The sequence below is a fragment of the Dreissena polymorpha genome, chromosome 10, assembly GCF_020536995.1.
Source record: "Dreissena polymorpha isolate Duluth1 chromosome 10, UMN_Dpol_1.0, whole genome shotgun sequence".
NCBI classification, from domain to species: Eukaryota; Metazoa; Mollusca; class Bivalvia; order Myida; family Dreissenidae; genus Dreissena; species Dreissena polymorpha.
The window spans coordinates 10757444-10774054 of NC_068364.1; the positions used below are offsets into that span (position 1 = coordinate 10757444).

The 16611-nt window shown below is 38.7% G+C and overlaps 1 protein-coding gene across 16 annotated transcripts in view; it reads left to right on the top strand.

The window, feature by feature from the left end:
- Nucleotides 1-16611, top strand: part of LOC127847484 (sorbin and SH3 domain-containing protein 1-like) — a 379963-nt gene that overhangs the window by 121134 nt on the left and 242218 nt on the right. For 13 of the 16 annotated variants that reach the window (XM_052379427.1, XM_052379439.1, XM_052379429.1 and 10 more), the window contains 3 exons: nucleotides 8375-8461; nucleotides 10032-10163; nucleotides 13568-14854. In XM_052379427.1, the coding sequence (XP_052235387.1) occupies nucleotides 8375-8461; nucleotides 10032-10163; nucleotides 13568-14854 (1506 nt within the window). The remainder of the gene's footprint in view (nucleotides 1-8374; nucleotides 8462-10031; nucleotides 10164-13567; nucleotides 14855-16611) is intronic. The other 3 variants (XM_052379436.1, XM_052379443.1, XM_052379444.1) reach the window with 3 other exon arrangements.

Consider the following 16611-nt stretch of genomic DNA (forward strand, 5'->3'; position numbering starts at 1 on the left):
GACAGAGTTTTTGACCTCATGTGACCCAGCTTTGAACTTGACCAAGATATCAGTGGGACAAAGCTTTCGACCAAGTTTCATGAAGATCAGACAAAAAATTTGGCCTCTAGAGTGTTAGCAAGGCAATATGTTGAAGACGGACAACTGTCGACAGATGATGCACGACAGACGACGCTCGACAGACAAAAGATGATCACAAAAGCTCGCCATGACATTTTTGTGCTCAAGTGAGCTAAAAAATTTCAAGTTATAAGCATTCATGTTGAAGTTATGGCTGATAAAATTTAAACCTAATAAAAACATTTAATGTGCATCTATGTGAAGCAGTTTTATGTATGCACAATGGAGAACTAACAAAACCTGGATTTATTCTGGGCTAAAGCAAAAGTGACAGGCTATGTAATAATGGAAAGACACTTGGAATATATCTTTGTTTATAAATTCTTTCTAAGAATGTTACCTGCGTGACTCATCATTTGGGTGCAAAAAACAAAAATTGCAAGAAAAGTCCTGGAATGAAATCAAATTTCCTTAACAAACTAAGAGGTGTGTGATAGCTAGTAATTTATTGTGGCCTGTAGGAAAGGAAAGCTTTCATAATATTTGTTTGTGGTTGGAATGAGAACTGTGCATGAAGGCAGTACAAGAGAGGAGGGCTGTTCTGTCTGATAACATGGTATTTGTGTTCATGGGGAGACATGGATTTGTATTCAACTGACTGGGAGCCAGAGGAGCGGTGCTGGAAGATGGGTTTGTTGTGCTTGACTGCTTCAATTGAACAGTCACATACACATGATCTAATTCAGCATTGTAAAAACACACTTGACAAATTTATATGTGAGATTCAGTTGATATTGCCATCCGTTAAACTAGGTACAGCTGAAATGCTGTTTTCAGCAATTAAAATTGGAAAATGATCATGTTGTGTTTTATTTTCAGAAGTTTAAGTTGAAACATTTGTAATTATATTAATATTGGCAGTTGAAGTTTGTGCAGCTGTGATTCTGACATTGTCAGCAACTAAATTAGGCACAGTTTTTATGCTGTTATTTTCAGCGTTTGAACTGACTTTGTCAAGAGTAAAACATACTGTTGCAGGGGTGTGATTTTTCCGCGGATCCGCGGATTTCCGCGGATCGGGTTGTCCCGGATGTCACTTCTGAGATTTGCGTAAATTCGTTTTAAAAAATTTGGGGGAAAGGGGCTACCACCGATTCCGCGGACCTATTTCATAAGCGGCCCGAAATATCCGCAGCCCGCGAAATCTCTCCGCATTTTACACTGGTAGATTCTGCCTAAGCATTTTTAAAACGAGCCATATAATTGGCTGTCGTTTCCCAATCTTCCAATTAAAATCGTGTTCTTAAAATGTGTTCTATGATTTGTTTGCAAATAGTGCCGTTGTGAAGAGAAAATTAAGATAATTGAAATAACAAATAGCAATCGAATAAACGACTGACATCACCTAGTCTGATAGGAATAATTAAATGTGTTTGTCAAAAAAAGACTACGTTTTAGATACAAGCAACACATATTTTGTTAAGAAATGTGCTCACTGAAATTGAATTTGTGTCACGGAAACCAGTGTTTGCAAATTGGAGTGTAGTCTACTCGCAAAGTAGGCCTAAAACAATTTAGAGAGTATCGTTCGAACAAGGAAATAGACAAACATGATTTGATTTTTATATGCCTGTGGGTCTGTGTATAATCAGATTTATATGCATATTCTGCGTTATTATGTATGTCACGCTGTTCAGTTAACTGAAATAGCTTTGAACTGAGTGAAGATGTAAAATGCAAGATATTGAAAGGTAAACACATTAAATATATTAATTTAACTCAGTTAATACATCATTAACACCAGAAGAACACTCAAGTGTGTTTGTTTATATTTAGTCTATTAACTGTCATTCAATACATTGAAAAACTGCTGCTATTGATCACAATAAATACTTACTTAACTGTTTAATTTGCATCCTCAGTATGATTAATGTGAAGTTTAACAGGTTTTTATAAAGAAATATTGCTATGAAGTTCAAAAAGTTGTTTATTTTAATGTCTGTTTTTATGTTTGTCATTGCGTTATGCGCGCCATTCGCGTAGTCAAAATCAGTCAACTGAATTTTCCTCCCCTCTGACTTTGCCCCAATCACACCCCTGTGTTGTAATGCGCTTTTTCAGCTCAACTGAGCACAATGTGCTCATGGTGAGCTTTTGTGATTGCCTTTTATCCCCTTTGTGTCCTGCTGCATGCGGCTTCAAAATTTGTCTTGTTAACACATTAAAGGCCACATTTATTGTCTGATTTTAAGCTCAACTGAGCATAACGTGCTCATGGTGAGCTTTTGTGATCGCCTTTTGTCCGTCGTGCATCGTCAGTCGTCCGTCGTGCGTCGTCAACATTTTGCCTTGTGAACACTCCAGAGGCCACATTTATTGTCTGATCTTCATGAAACTTGGTCAGAACATTTGTCCCATTGATACCTCGACTGAGTTCGATACTGGGTCATCCTGGGTCAAAAACTAGGTCACTCGGTAAAAAAAAAAAAAATCTTGTGAACACTGTAGAAGTCACATTTGATGCCCAATCTTCATGTAACTTTATCAAAATGTCTAAATGATATGTTGGTTGAGTTCAAAAATGGTTCCGGTCCATTGAAAAAACATTGCCGCCACGGGGCGGGGCAGTATTCCTTATATGGCTATGAGAAACTTTGTGAACACTCTAGAAGTCACAATTATTGCCCAATCATCATGAAAGTTGGTCAAAACATTGGTACGAGTTCAAAAATGGTCTAGATCGGTGAAAAAACATGGCCGCCAGGGGGCGGGGCAGTTTTCTCTATATTTCCTTATATGGCTATAGTGAAACCTTGTTAACACTCTAGAGGCCACATTTATTTTCCAATCTTCATGAAACTTGCAAAGAAGATTTGTCCCAATGATATCTTGGATGAGTTCAAAAATGGTAACCTTTGCTTGAAAAACATGGCTGCCAAGGGGCGGGGCATTTTTCCTTTTATGGCTGTATATGGCCATAGTAAAATCTTGTTAACACTCTAGAGGCCACATTTATTGTCCAATCTTCATGAAACTTGGTCAGAAGATTCATCCCAATGATATCTTGGACGGGTTCGAAAATGATGCCGGTTGGTTAAAAAACATGGCCGCCAGGGGGTGGGGTATTTTTCCTTATATGACTTTAGTAAAACCTTGTTAACACTCTAGAGGCCACATTTATTGTCCAATCTTCATGAAATTTGGTCAGAAGATTTGTCTTATTGATATCTTGGATGAGTTCGAAAATGGTTACCTTTGCTTGAAAAACATGGCGGCTAAGAGGCGGGGCATTTTTCCTAATATGGCTATATATATGGCTATAGTAAAATCTTGTTAACACTCTAGAGGCCACATTTATTGTCTGATCTTCATGAAACTCGGTCAGAAGATTCATCCCAATAATATCTTAGACGAGTTTAAAAATGACGCCGGTTGGTTGAAAAACATGGCCACCACGGGGGCGATGCATTTTTCCTTATATGGCTATAGTAAAACCTTGTTAACACTCTAGAGGCCACATTTATTTTCCGATCTTCATGAAACTTGGTCAGAAGATTTGTTCCAATAATATCTTGTTATCTCAGGTGAGCGACTCTGGGCCTTTCAGGCCCTCTTGTCATGAAATATTGTCAAAAGATTTGTGCCAATTATATCTTGGACAAGTTCAAAAATAGTTCCAGTTGGTTGGAAAACATGGCTGCCAGGGGCGGGGCATTTTTCCTTATATGGCTATAGTAAAACCTTGTTAACTTTCCAGAGGCCACATTTATTGTCTAATCATGATGAAACTTGGTTAGAAGATTCGTCCTTATCGTATCTTTGATGAGTTCGAAAATGGTTACTTGCAAAACATGGCTACCAGGGGGCAGGGCATTTTTCCTTATATGGCTATATATGACTAAAAGAAAACAACTTGTTAACACTCTAGAGTCCACATTTATGGTCCAATCTTCATGAAACGTGGTCAGAAGATTAATCCAAAAGATATCTTGGATGATTTTAAAAATGGTTCTGGCTGTTTGAAAAACATTGCCGCCAAGGGGATGGGAATTTTAACTTATATGGCTATAGTAAAAACTTGTTAACACTCTAGAGTCCACATTTATAGTCCAATCTTCATGAAACTTGGTCAAAACATTTGTTCTAATGATATCTTGGATTAATTTGAAAATAATTCTTGTATTTTGAACAACATGGCTGGGTTGGTGGGGGGGGGGGGGATTTTTTCTGATATGGTTATAGTAAAACCTTGTTAACACTCTAGAGGCCACATTTATTGTCTGATCATCATGAAACTTGGATAGACAATTTATGCCATTGATATCTTGGACAAGTTTGAAAATGGTTTCAGTTGCTTGAATCTTCATGAAACTTGGTTAGAAGATTTTTCCCAATAATATGGTTCAGGTTGGTTGAAAAACATGTTAACTATATATCTAAAAGTCACATTTATTTCCATTCTTCATGAAACTAGGTCAGAACATTTGTTTTTATTATATCTTGGATGAGTTCGAAAATAGTTCTGGTCTGCCGAAAAGTATTGGGGCCTGGGGGCTGGGAAGTTATCGTTAAATAGCTATAGTAAAAAATTGTTAGCATTCCAAAAATTACAATAATAGTTCACTCTTCATGAAACTTGATCAGAACATTTTGTTCTAATGATATCTTGGGCTGCACAAAACAGGTCAGTTGCTTTGTATCTCAGGTAAGCGACTTTTTGCCTTTTAGGCCCTCTTGTTTAAAAGGAAAACATGGTTAAGTTTTAATGACACTTTTTCAGTAGTAAAACTTAACAGTTATAATGATGCTTTTGTCATCAAAGAAACTTAGTATAATTGTAATGCTGCTTTTGTAAGGAGTTTATCCTAATACAGTGGCAATGTGCTAGTATTGTCAGTAGTTAAAACTTTAAATCAACTGTAATGCTGTAATTGTCTGCAGCTAAACTTGGTAAAGCTGTCAAGCTGCTCTTATGAGCAGAGAACACTTGGTATAGTTTTAATTCTACTTTTGTGAGCAGTTAAACTTGGTTCAACAATAATGTTGCTATTGTTAATAGAAAAACTTTCTACAGTTCTAATGATGCCATTGTTGATGGAAAAACTTGGTACATTTGTATTGCTGCTTTTGTCAGCAGCAACTCATAATACAAATGAAATACCACTATTGTCAACAGTAAAACTTGGTAGAGCTGTAATTATGCTATTGACAGCAATACAATTTGGTACAGGTGTATGGAATGTCTGTCCTGTACCTGGTGAATAGAGTGTGTGTCGTGTACCAAGTGAGTTGAATGTGTGTCGTGTACCAGGTATATTGTCTATGAGTCCTGTATCAGGTGTATTGACAGTGAGTCCTGTACCAGGTTTATTGACTGTGTATCATGAACCAGGTATATTGTCTGTGAGTCCTGTACAAGGTTTATTGACTGTGTGTGTTGTAACAGGTGTATTGACTGTGATTCATGTACCAGGTGTATTGACTGTTTGTCAAATACCAGGTGTATTGACTTTGTGTCATGTACCAGGTGTATTGACTGTTTGTCATGTACCATGTGTATTGACTGTTTGTCCTGTACCAGGTTTATTGACTTTGTGTCTTCTACCAGGTGTATTGACTGTGTGTCCTATAATAGGTGAATCGACTGTGTATCCTATACCAGGTGTATTGACTGTGTGTCCTGTACCAGGTCTATTGACTGTGAGTCATGTACCAGGTATATTGATTATGTATCATATACCAGGTGAATTGCCTGTGTATCCTGTACCAAGTGTATTGACTGTGACCTGTATCAGGTGCATTGACTGTGTGTCTTGTACCAGGTGTATTGACTGTGTGTTCTGTACCAGGTGTATTGACTGTGTGTCATATACCAGGTGTATTGACTGTGTATCCTATACCAGGTGTATTGACTGTGTGCCATATACCAGGTGTATTGACTGTGTGTCCTGTACCAGGTGTATTGACTGTGTGTCCTGTACCAGGTGTATTGACTGTGTGCCATATACCAGATGTTTTGACTGTATGTCAAATACCAGGGGTATTCACTGTGTGTCCTCTGCCAGGTGTTTTGACTGTGTGCCCTATACCAGTGTTTTGACTGTGTGTCCTGTACCAGGTGTATTGACTGTGGTGTCCTGTACCAGGTGTATTGACTTCGTGTCCTATACCAGGTGTATTGACTGTGTGTCCTGTACCAGGTGTATTGACTGTGTGTCCTGTACAAGGTGAATTGACTGTGTCCTGTACCAGGTGTATTGACTGTGTGCGATATACCAGGTGTATTGACTGTGTGCCATATACAAGGCTTATTGACTCAGTGTCTTATATTCCAGGTGTATTGACTGTGTACCATATACCAGGTGTATTGACTGTGTATCCTATACCAGGTGTATTGACTGTGTGTCCTGTACCAGGTCTATTGACTGTGAGTCATGTACCAGGTATATTGATTATGTATCATATACCAGGTGAATTGCCTGTGTATCCTGTACCAAGTGTATTGACTGTGACCTGTATCAGGTGCATTGACTGTGTGTCTTGTACCAGGTGTATTGACTGTGTGTTCTGTACCAGGTGTATTGACTGTGTGTCATATACCAGGTGTATTGACTGTGTATCCTATACCAGGTGTATTGACTGTGTGCCATATACCAGGTGTATTGACTGTGTGTCCTGTACCAGGTGTATTGACTGTGTGTCCTGTACCAGGTGTATTGACTGTGTGCCATATACCAGATGTTTTGACTGTGTGTCAAATACCAGGGGTATTCACTGTGTGTCCTCTGCCAGGTGTTTTGACTGTGTGCCCTATACCAGTGTTTTGACTGTGTGTCCTGTACCAGGTGTATTGACTGTGTGTCCTGTACCAGGTGTATTGACTGTGTGCCATATACCAGGTGTTTTGACTGTGTGTCCTGTACCAGGTGTATTGACTGTGTGTCCTGTACCAGGTGTATTGACTGTGTCCTGTAACAGGTGTATTGACTGTGTGTCCTGTACCAGGTGTATTGACTGTGTGCCATATACCAGGCGTATTGACTGCGAGTCCTGTACCAGGTGTATTGACTGTTAGGGACTATAAATGCGTCAAAATACGTATCTAATAGGTAAAGGGTTTATTGACTGTGGTGTCCTGTACCAGGTGTATTGACTTCGTGTCCTATACCAGGTGTATTGACTGTGTGTCCTGTACCAGGTGTATTGACTGTGTGTCCTGTACAAGGTGAATTGACTGTGTCCTGTACCAGGTGTATTGACTGTGTGCGATATACCAGGTGTATTGACTGTGTGCCATATACAAGGCTTATTGACTCAGTGTCTTATATTCCAGGTGTATTGACTGTGTACCATATACCAGGTGTATTGACTGTGTATCCTATACCAGGTGTATTGACTGTGTGTCATATACCAGGTGTATTGACTGTGTGTCCTTTACCAGGTGTATTGACTGTGTGTCCTGTACCAGATGTATTGACTGTGTGTCATATACCAGGTGTATTGACTGTGTGCCATATACCAGGCGTATCGACTGTGTGTTATGTACCAGGTGTATTGACGGTGAGTCGTGTATCAGGTGTTTTGACTGTTTACCCTGCACCAGGCCTATTAAATCGTGTTTCATATACCAGATATATTGACAGTGTGTCCTGTATCTTGTATATTGACTGTGTGTGCTATACCAGGTGTATTGACTGTGTGTCCTGTACCAGGTGTATTGACTGTGTGTTCTAAACCAGGTTAATTACTGTGTGTGCTGTACCAGGTTAATGACTGTGTGTGCTGTACCAGGTTAATGACTGTGTGTGCTGTACCAGGTTAATGACTATGTGTGCTGTACCAGGTGTATTGACTGTGTGTGCTGTACCAGGTGTATTGACTGTGTGTGCTGTACCAGGTTAATGACTGTGTGTGTCTGGTAACAGGTGTATTGACTGTGTGTCCTATACCAGGTGTATTGGCTATGTATCCGGTACCAGTTGTATTGACTGTTTGTCATGTCACTTGTGTCTTGACAGTGTATCCTGTACCAGGTGTATTGACTGTGTGTCCTGTACCAGGTGTATTGACTGTCTGTCCTGTACCAGGTGTATTGACTGTGTGTCCTGTACCAGTTGTATAAACTATTTTTGCTATACCAGGTGTATTGACTGTGCTGTACCAGGTGTATTGACTGTGTTTCACATACCAGGTGTTTTGTACCAGATGCATTGGCTGTGCAACATTTCTTGTTACATGTTTATTGATCATGTGCCCTGTACCAGTCATCCTGTACCAAATGTATTGACTTATTTTTACTGTTTACTGTTTGCAGGTGATCAGAAGTCAGGCCAGCCCTACAAACCGTTCTTGTTCTCCCAGCAGACATCTCCCATGACAGTCACAGTAAACAGAAATATTGGTAAGAGGAAGCACATCAACACATCATTACTCATCTTTTAAAGCTCTTTCTTATATCTCTTTCTTGTCATTTTGTATAGTCTTATATTCATCGACAGTTATATTGAATCTGTGTAGTAAACTGCATCTAAGGCTATTAAAATTAATATACATTGGAAACCCAATGGCTGGAACTCGACTCGACCAACAGCAAAGTTTCGAGCCATTCGGATTTTGAACCAATCTATTTGTAATATACTTATGTTTACTAACAGGAATCTGCAATAGATTTACATCTCCAGTTGATATACAGTGGAAACCCAATGGCTGGAACACGACTCGACCAACAGCAACATTCATACTGCCTAAACTCTGTACTACTTTCTGCATTTCAATTAATAAAAACCAAATATAAACTTGATATTTTTATTTATCAATATTTTAAAACAGTTACAAATACAATCAAACAAGTATCATATTATAAATGTAGAATATATCAGCCCATTTTTGCAAAGCACATTTAAGGAACAGCACAAAGAAACAAAACATACATAAGCATTACATGCAAATTGCTGAAATATTAAACAGCACAACATATTTGTTTATTTGCTTTTTTCTTTTTTTAATGGCATGATGTATAGATACAAAGTTTTCTCTTCCATCAAGTTGACATAGTACATATTGGGATGCTGCCATTCCAGCCATAGTAATACATCATCTACAAACACTGCAATATTGTAGCTAAGAGCATTAAACCTAAACAGACCGCGAGTTACTCGCAGGCTGTTCTGGTTTTATGCTGATTGCCATTTTCACTTTACTTCTTATGGGGGAAAGAGTTAATAAAGCGCTCCTAATTGATCAACAGCTGTATGTGACCCAAAGCAAGTTCAAGCCAAATGAACAAAAAAATGTGTGAACATTTTGGCCAGGACTGTGAAAACATTACGTGCCATCCGATAATTCGACCCTTAGGAATTTGAGCTGTCAGGCAGAAATTGATATGAATATATAGCAATAAAAAAACAGTGTTTGAGGAGAGTTTGAGCCACATGGAAATTCGACCCAAGCGCAATCCAGCCGTGCATTCCAGCCATCGGGTTTCAACTGCTTTTAAATGCTGTGTGAAGAACAAATTGGCTTGTTATGTTATATTTGTCAATAAATGTTTAAAATAACAAAGAATTGCATTTTTTAAATGTAATTTTGATATTTTTTAATGGGTAAACATTTGGATAAATTTATTTAAATGAAATTTTTGTTTAAATATGTGATTACACCAATCTTATTTAGATAGATGTTTGTAGAGGTTGTTTCCCTTTATATATGCTTTGATATCTATATATACTGGCTTGATAGAGTGTTAGACTAAGGCATTCTTTAAATATTGTACTGTGTTGTGGTAACTTAGACAATGTAGACGTATTGTGTTCAGTCAAATGTACTATTTTTGTGAATAGGACTGTTATTGTGCTTATATTGCTGAGAACGATTACAACTTAATATGCCACAGAAGAGGTTTATTATATGTGTTTTAATATTCTGTTTCCCAATAATGTGCTGGATCCCTCATGGTGAATGTTTCTGTTCAGTGGGGTCGCGCACGGCCCCTGCCAGTCCGTTACTGCAGACTCGGAACCGCAGAGCACCATCCAGTCCTACAAGCTTTCAGTCGGTACTGCGCATACCAGTATTGTCACCAAAGACAGCATACAAACACATCGGTAATTGTGCATGGTCTCTCATGTGCAAAGACTTCTAAATACAAATGAAATTCATTTCACCTGTGCTTGTACTGTGAAATGCTTATTAGTTATATAATGGTATAAACTGAAATATTCAATTTTGAATAATATTTTCTTATTAAATAATTATGTTGCACATTTTGTCGGAGAGCATAGCAGTAGTGTAATATAAATATGCATCTTACCTCGTACAGATTACTTGTTTTTAACTGCCTAAGCCAGGTCACATGATCAATATTATTTTCCCATAATATTTTCTTTTCATGAAACTTAATTAACGCTAAATGTTGCCGCAGGAGTAAACTAGAAAACTTCATAAGATACAGTAAAGCTACCTTTTCTCATATTATTACATTGATTCTTCCGAATGAGTGGTACTCTGCATGCTTAATTCATTAAATTGTTTATTACTGACCCCCCACATTACTGACCCCTCACATCTTGTGATATCAGGTCAATAAAAAGCTGTGCAGTCCACAGTCCAGAATTTTATGATCAGAGTAAATTGTTATGCCAGACGACAACTATATTTATGTTTGTGTTTGATATTAATCAAAAGTTTGAAAACACAACAATTCCAGTCTAATTCTCAGACATTTGTTTCTTTACATATTAATAGCTTAGTTATGCTAGAAGTTATAATGTTCATTAGCATACAATAGTTTATATACTGAATTGCTTTCAAAAACATCTTAGTTGTGAATGCTTTGTAGTGTTTGTTAATATATTTGTGTAAAACAAACTTAAATTACTGAAATCCTTTTGCCAGATGCATATGTATCATTTGTTCCCTTTGCAAGTGCATAATTTCAGATGTGTATAATTTAGAAACTTAGGTATTTAATACTTACCTAGAGAATCACCAAGTAAAAGATATCACTTGTAATTTTTTGGTTGAGAACGAACACATAATTATTTGTGTTTGCACAGTTTCTAGATTGCAACATTCATCTGCATCCAGCTGTAAATCATCAGAAGATACTCCACTCACCCCGCCTAGTTACCGTGGTTATTATTCGACAACACCCCCTTCCTCCTGCACATCAACGCCCCCCTCTAGGCCCCGCCTACCCAAGTATTTCAAACCAACCCCTTTCTTACCCCGAGACATTGAGGAGGACATAGGTATAAATGGCGTTGTAAGGAATCAGTACCTGCCCATGGCAACCAGGCCCCCCTTTTCCCCACGGACAGAGCGTCGTGTGAGGCTTTCACTGCGTGACATGTCCCCTAGCAGTGAGGAAGGGGGCGGGGAGCTAGCTGTGGCTCACAAGGGAGCAGATAAACCAGTGGCTCCTCTTAAAAAGTCCAAAGGTCTGCGATTATTTCAACGGATACAAAAGCAACTCCGTGATCTGGGCATATTAGGTATTCCAGATTGAAACAGTGTGAAGGCTTGTCAGGTATCCCAGAATTACACAGTGTGAAGGCTTGAGAAATTGCAGTGTGCCAAGTATGTTACACGTCGCTTCTTTCAGGTCTTGTGAACATGTCTTGCCTTCTATGTCTGGGAAATACCATGTCTGTTGTCTTTCATCTGGATGTGTGATGGGTGCTGCATTACATATAATATCAAGGTTATGTTATCTATGCCTTTCAGGTCTCAAAATCTTTGCCTTAACAGTTGTCTCCTTGCTCTGTTTGTTGTCTGTCTTCGTATTGAATTTTTTTTCTAATACTTGGTTGGAAAGATAAATAAACCATGTATACTTTTTGGATTTGTTGGACAATAATTCTGTCCCTATATTAATGTTCAACTTCTTGCCCCATTTGTTAACAATTGTTGTTGATTGCTGTGTTGACTGGACTGGGACATTACGATGACATTCTAATATAATAGCAGATTTGCAGGAATGAGCATGGATAATTTTTGCATGAATCCTACCTTATCAGTGCTGAGCATCCATGTTAACTTGTGGATATGATTTTACATTGCTTGCATGTTTCATCTTAACTCTGTTTTTCCACGTGTTATTGTTTTAGTTCACCCGATCACAAAGTGCTAATGGTGAGCTATTTTGAACAACTCAATCTTGAATGAGGCTCACATGCATCATTACACTAAGTCACAAGGTCAAATCTTAGGAAGAACCTTATCCACATTTATGATGAAACTATTTTAGAATGTTAACCTTTGATAATAACTTGGTCAATTTTGAATCTAGTTTGAAAATGGTTGGGTTCTGTAAAAAAAAACATGGATACCATCGGTCAAGGTAGTTTTACTGATATGGCTGTAGTAGCTATTGTAAAAAATGTTAACACTGAAGAAGTCAGAATTTTAGTACAATCAATTTGAAACTGGTGTCTTTGGCCTAAATGGATAATGGTCCATTGAAAAACAAGGCCGCTATGGGGGTGGGGCAGTTTTTTTTATATGGCTATAGTTCCTGAAGTAAAATCTTGTTAGCACGGTAGAAGTAACATTTTTAGTTCAATCTTTATGAAACTTGGTAGGAACATTTGTTCAAATGATATCTGGGCTTGGTTTGAAAATGGTTCTGGTCTGTTGAAAAGCATTTCTGCCATGAAGTTTTCTGTATATGTCTATCGTGAAAATTTGATAACACTCTAGAAGTCAAATTTATGGTCCAATCTATATGAAACTGGGTAAGAACACTTGTTCTCATGGTATCTGGGCAGAATTAGAAAACTTGGCAGCCAGGATGCGGGTCAGTTTTCATTATATTTCGCTATAGTGAAACTGTTTAACACTAGTTCAGAATAGCACAGTTCTCTTTCATCTCAGTTGAGCGCCTAAGGGTCCATGGCTCTCTTGTTTGAAAACCTTTAGGTCTTATTTTTAACTCAATCATGATGAACTTATTATTAGATTATTATTTTTGACAATACCTAGGTAAATTCATATGTATTCCAAAACTAGGTCACCATACAAAGGTTCACCAGTTAGTTTACCTTGTTCTCAAAGACCTCTTTAGGGCCATCATGGCTCTTTTGTATGTCATCAGAGGGGTTATTTTGCAAAACATTTGTGTCAGTTTTAATCACTTTATTCATTTGCTCCCTGTTTAACATACTAGTAATACTCCTAACAATAACTTGCCAACTTTCCAGCATGTGCCACCAAACATTTGAAAAGCAAACTATTGCTAACATAAGTTTTTATAAAGACATACACAGCCAAAAAAATGGATAAAAGAAGAGTATTGTACCAATTAAAGATGTGTGCGTTAAATATCAATTTAGCACTTTTTACCACATTGCAAATGTCAGAAGACTCCTATGTTGTTGGGTTGTATCGGGGTGTGTGATGGCGCTATTTGGCTGCTGTAGGCCTAAAACACACATCTAGACAGCAGTACTTGCATGGCAGTTCTTACTTGTGAGAGTGTCAGACTTCATGCCTATCTTTCTATTATTAGACTCTGCTGAGCACAACTCCAAGCAGCCATGGAAACCTAGGCCGCCAGACTATCCCCCGCCATCCTATGGCTCCCACACATACAGCACTGAGGATAGCCATAGCTGGACATTGCCTATAAGAATGGAAGCTGACCAGAAAAAGAACAATACTCCTGCTTCTCCCCAGTTACAAAGCAAGAGCCTTGATTCCCCAAGAACAAAGCCAACACTCCAACATGTCGTCCCCCCTCCTAGAGATTTCGCCTCGGGTCAAACTGACCTGCCTCGAGATATACCAGTAGTCTTTGAAGGTTTAACTCAAAGTCTTCACAGTTTAAGAAGTGTTCCAATAGTACCAGGTAAACTGCATCATCATATGACCTTACCTTCCCAGGTTGAAGGTCAGAAGTCATTTGATCAAGGTCAAGGAAAGAGAACAATACCAATCTATTACCAGACAGGAAAGAGCACCACTCAAGAATTTGGAGGAAACACCCAATTAGAATCTGCACAGCCCAGCAGTTCTGAGCAAGAAAAGAGGAAAGCTGACCTTGAACACCGCAGGCTTACCCTTGAGAGAGACATTAACAATGTCATTAATGAGGCTATTAAACATGTGCCTGTATACGAAAAGCAGACGATACAGGATCCAGGTAAGGATGTGAGAGCTGGTCAGCAGGAAGTGGATGGAGAGGAGGTCATTGAGAAGCAGCAGATGGCTGACAGGAAGCAAGCCATGCAAACCTTCTGGCAGGCCATGGAGAAGAAGGATTTAGAGAAGACAGCTCCTCAGTCTTTTGGCAGTGGGTCATATGGTACTTTGCCTTCAAAGAGGAGAACGTCAGAAGATTATCAATCCAAGCCTACCAACTCCCCTGATTCAGGAAGTTATTCTACATTGCCATCGTTTAGGCACAAAAGTAAAGAAACCCCAATTATCTCGAGGCGGGAGATGGTTGAAAAGGATTATGACTACAGCTTTAGTGATGTGGAAGGAGGTAGGGGGAAATCTGGGCCATCCTGGCGACCTTCAGATTCTCCTCTTCAATCGCGGCACATCTGGAAACCCATCATCCCCCCTAAGGAAATCCCTGAGCACGAAACCAAGGGCTCTAATTGCCCTGTGTATCATGTGCCTGTGAAAGATTGGAAACCTATGCAGGCTCCTTCACCTTCAAGCAGAACTGCTGGTCAAGGTCATGGAGTACTGACCTCTGAACAGAACGGACAGCCAGTGAACCTAAAAACACAAAGTCAAACATGCATACCCATACAGATCAAGTATGAGCAGATCCTCCAAAGAAAAGGTAACAGTGCATGAAGCATTGAGTTAGGAGACTGAATACTGATGGTATTAGCTAACAACAATGAGTGTGGCCTTGCCAAATCCTGCCTGCTGACTGCATAGGGACATTGTACAAACCCTTCTCTGATACCCCTTATATTAGCAGCTGCAATGAAACATTCTCTTTATTGACATGATGGTGCACTGGTCATGTTTTTTTCCGAGTACTTGTGTACTCTCTGAGATAGTTACAGTTTAAGATAGGAACAAATCTAGAGTGAAATAGCTGGTTGCTGGGCCCTGCTCTTCCCCACCCCTTATTCCTTTCAAGGTCAGACAACACAAACAATGGGAACATCTGTAAAAATGAAATATGTTTTCAATATTTAAAGGCGAATAAATAGACATTTACATAGAAGTGTAGTACTAAGAAATTCCCAGTATTGTTTAATTATTTGGTATAGTCACTTAAATATTTCCATATTCCATCCGACCACTTTTGAGCAGCACCTTGCACCTGGTGATCCTAGATCTGGTCTTCTGGATATCTATATCTATGTTATCTGTCATATATCTGTTTTGGTGTTGTGATGTGTTGTTACCCTGCAATGGCATTGTTATATCTGCATGATCTATGCAGTTAGAAGTGTAGCAGAGTTGAAATAATCAGTGAGTTTTGTTGCTTCACTCACATCAGATTGGTTGTTTCCTCAAGTTTTAAAACATGTTTTAGCCTTATGGAATCTTCTAAATTGTTCAGCATATCGTGATTGTAAGCATTGTGTAACCTTTTAAGTATAAGGCCACAACAATTATATCTGTTATATATGCAGTTTGGCCCCAAAACATTCCAGTGAGCAAGTGCAGTAAATTTAAAGATAAAAAAATAAAAATTTACAGGGTGCCGACTGTCCGCAAAAAACCCCACACTGGGTGCCGATTGTCCGGGGGCAGTATGTCCGCATACCGCAAGCTATACGTGCACAAACGAGAAAGCATTTCCAAAATTTTAACAAAAACAAACAATTTTTTAAATAAACAACAAATAAATCTTCACGCAGAAACTGTAGAAACCAAATATAAAGTACATCACGCTCGATGTACGACATGTTAAATGATTCTGGAACGAGGGTAAACAATAGAAAATAATGACGATTGTTAACAATCAAGTTACAATGTATACAAATGTACATACAAACGTAACAAAACATTCTAGAACTTTGCAAAAATTAAACGGTCTGCAATATCGAAATATACATGTTCATTCACATTTACCTGTATTTCACCGCGAACCACCGAGGCCGCGGTGGTCCACCGCAATCATGGTGGTCCACCGTGAGATCGATTTCCCGATAATGCCCGCGGTGTTCAGCCACTGTCGACGCGATCTATCATGATGGAAACACCTTCCGATAGTGGTGATTTTCCACGCTCACGAAAAATTGTCCACGGTTGGAGTGAGGTGGATGGCAGAAATCGCGCTAGACGTAGTGTAGGCTACAACATGAATAGAAAAACATTTAATGAATTTAAGGCATGGCAAATCTGACAAACATCTGATCAATGTATCTGTTAACATATTGCTAAGAGGGAAATTTCCTCTAGTCATATATATAGGCTCTGGCATGCGTTGTCATATCATACTATATTTTATTAAATGAGTTTAGGAATTTTGTTAGTAAGCGAGCCTTTTACGAGCTTACTAACAAATTTCCTGGACAAGTTAAATAAAGTATGGTATGATATGACAACGAGTGTCAGATCTTTTTTATCACATCC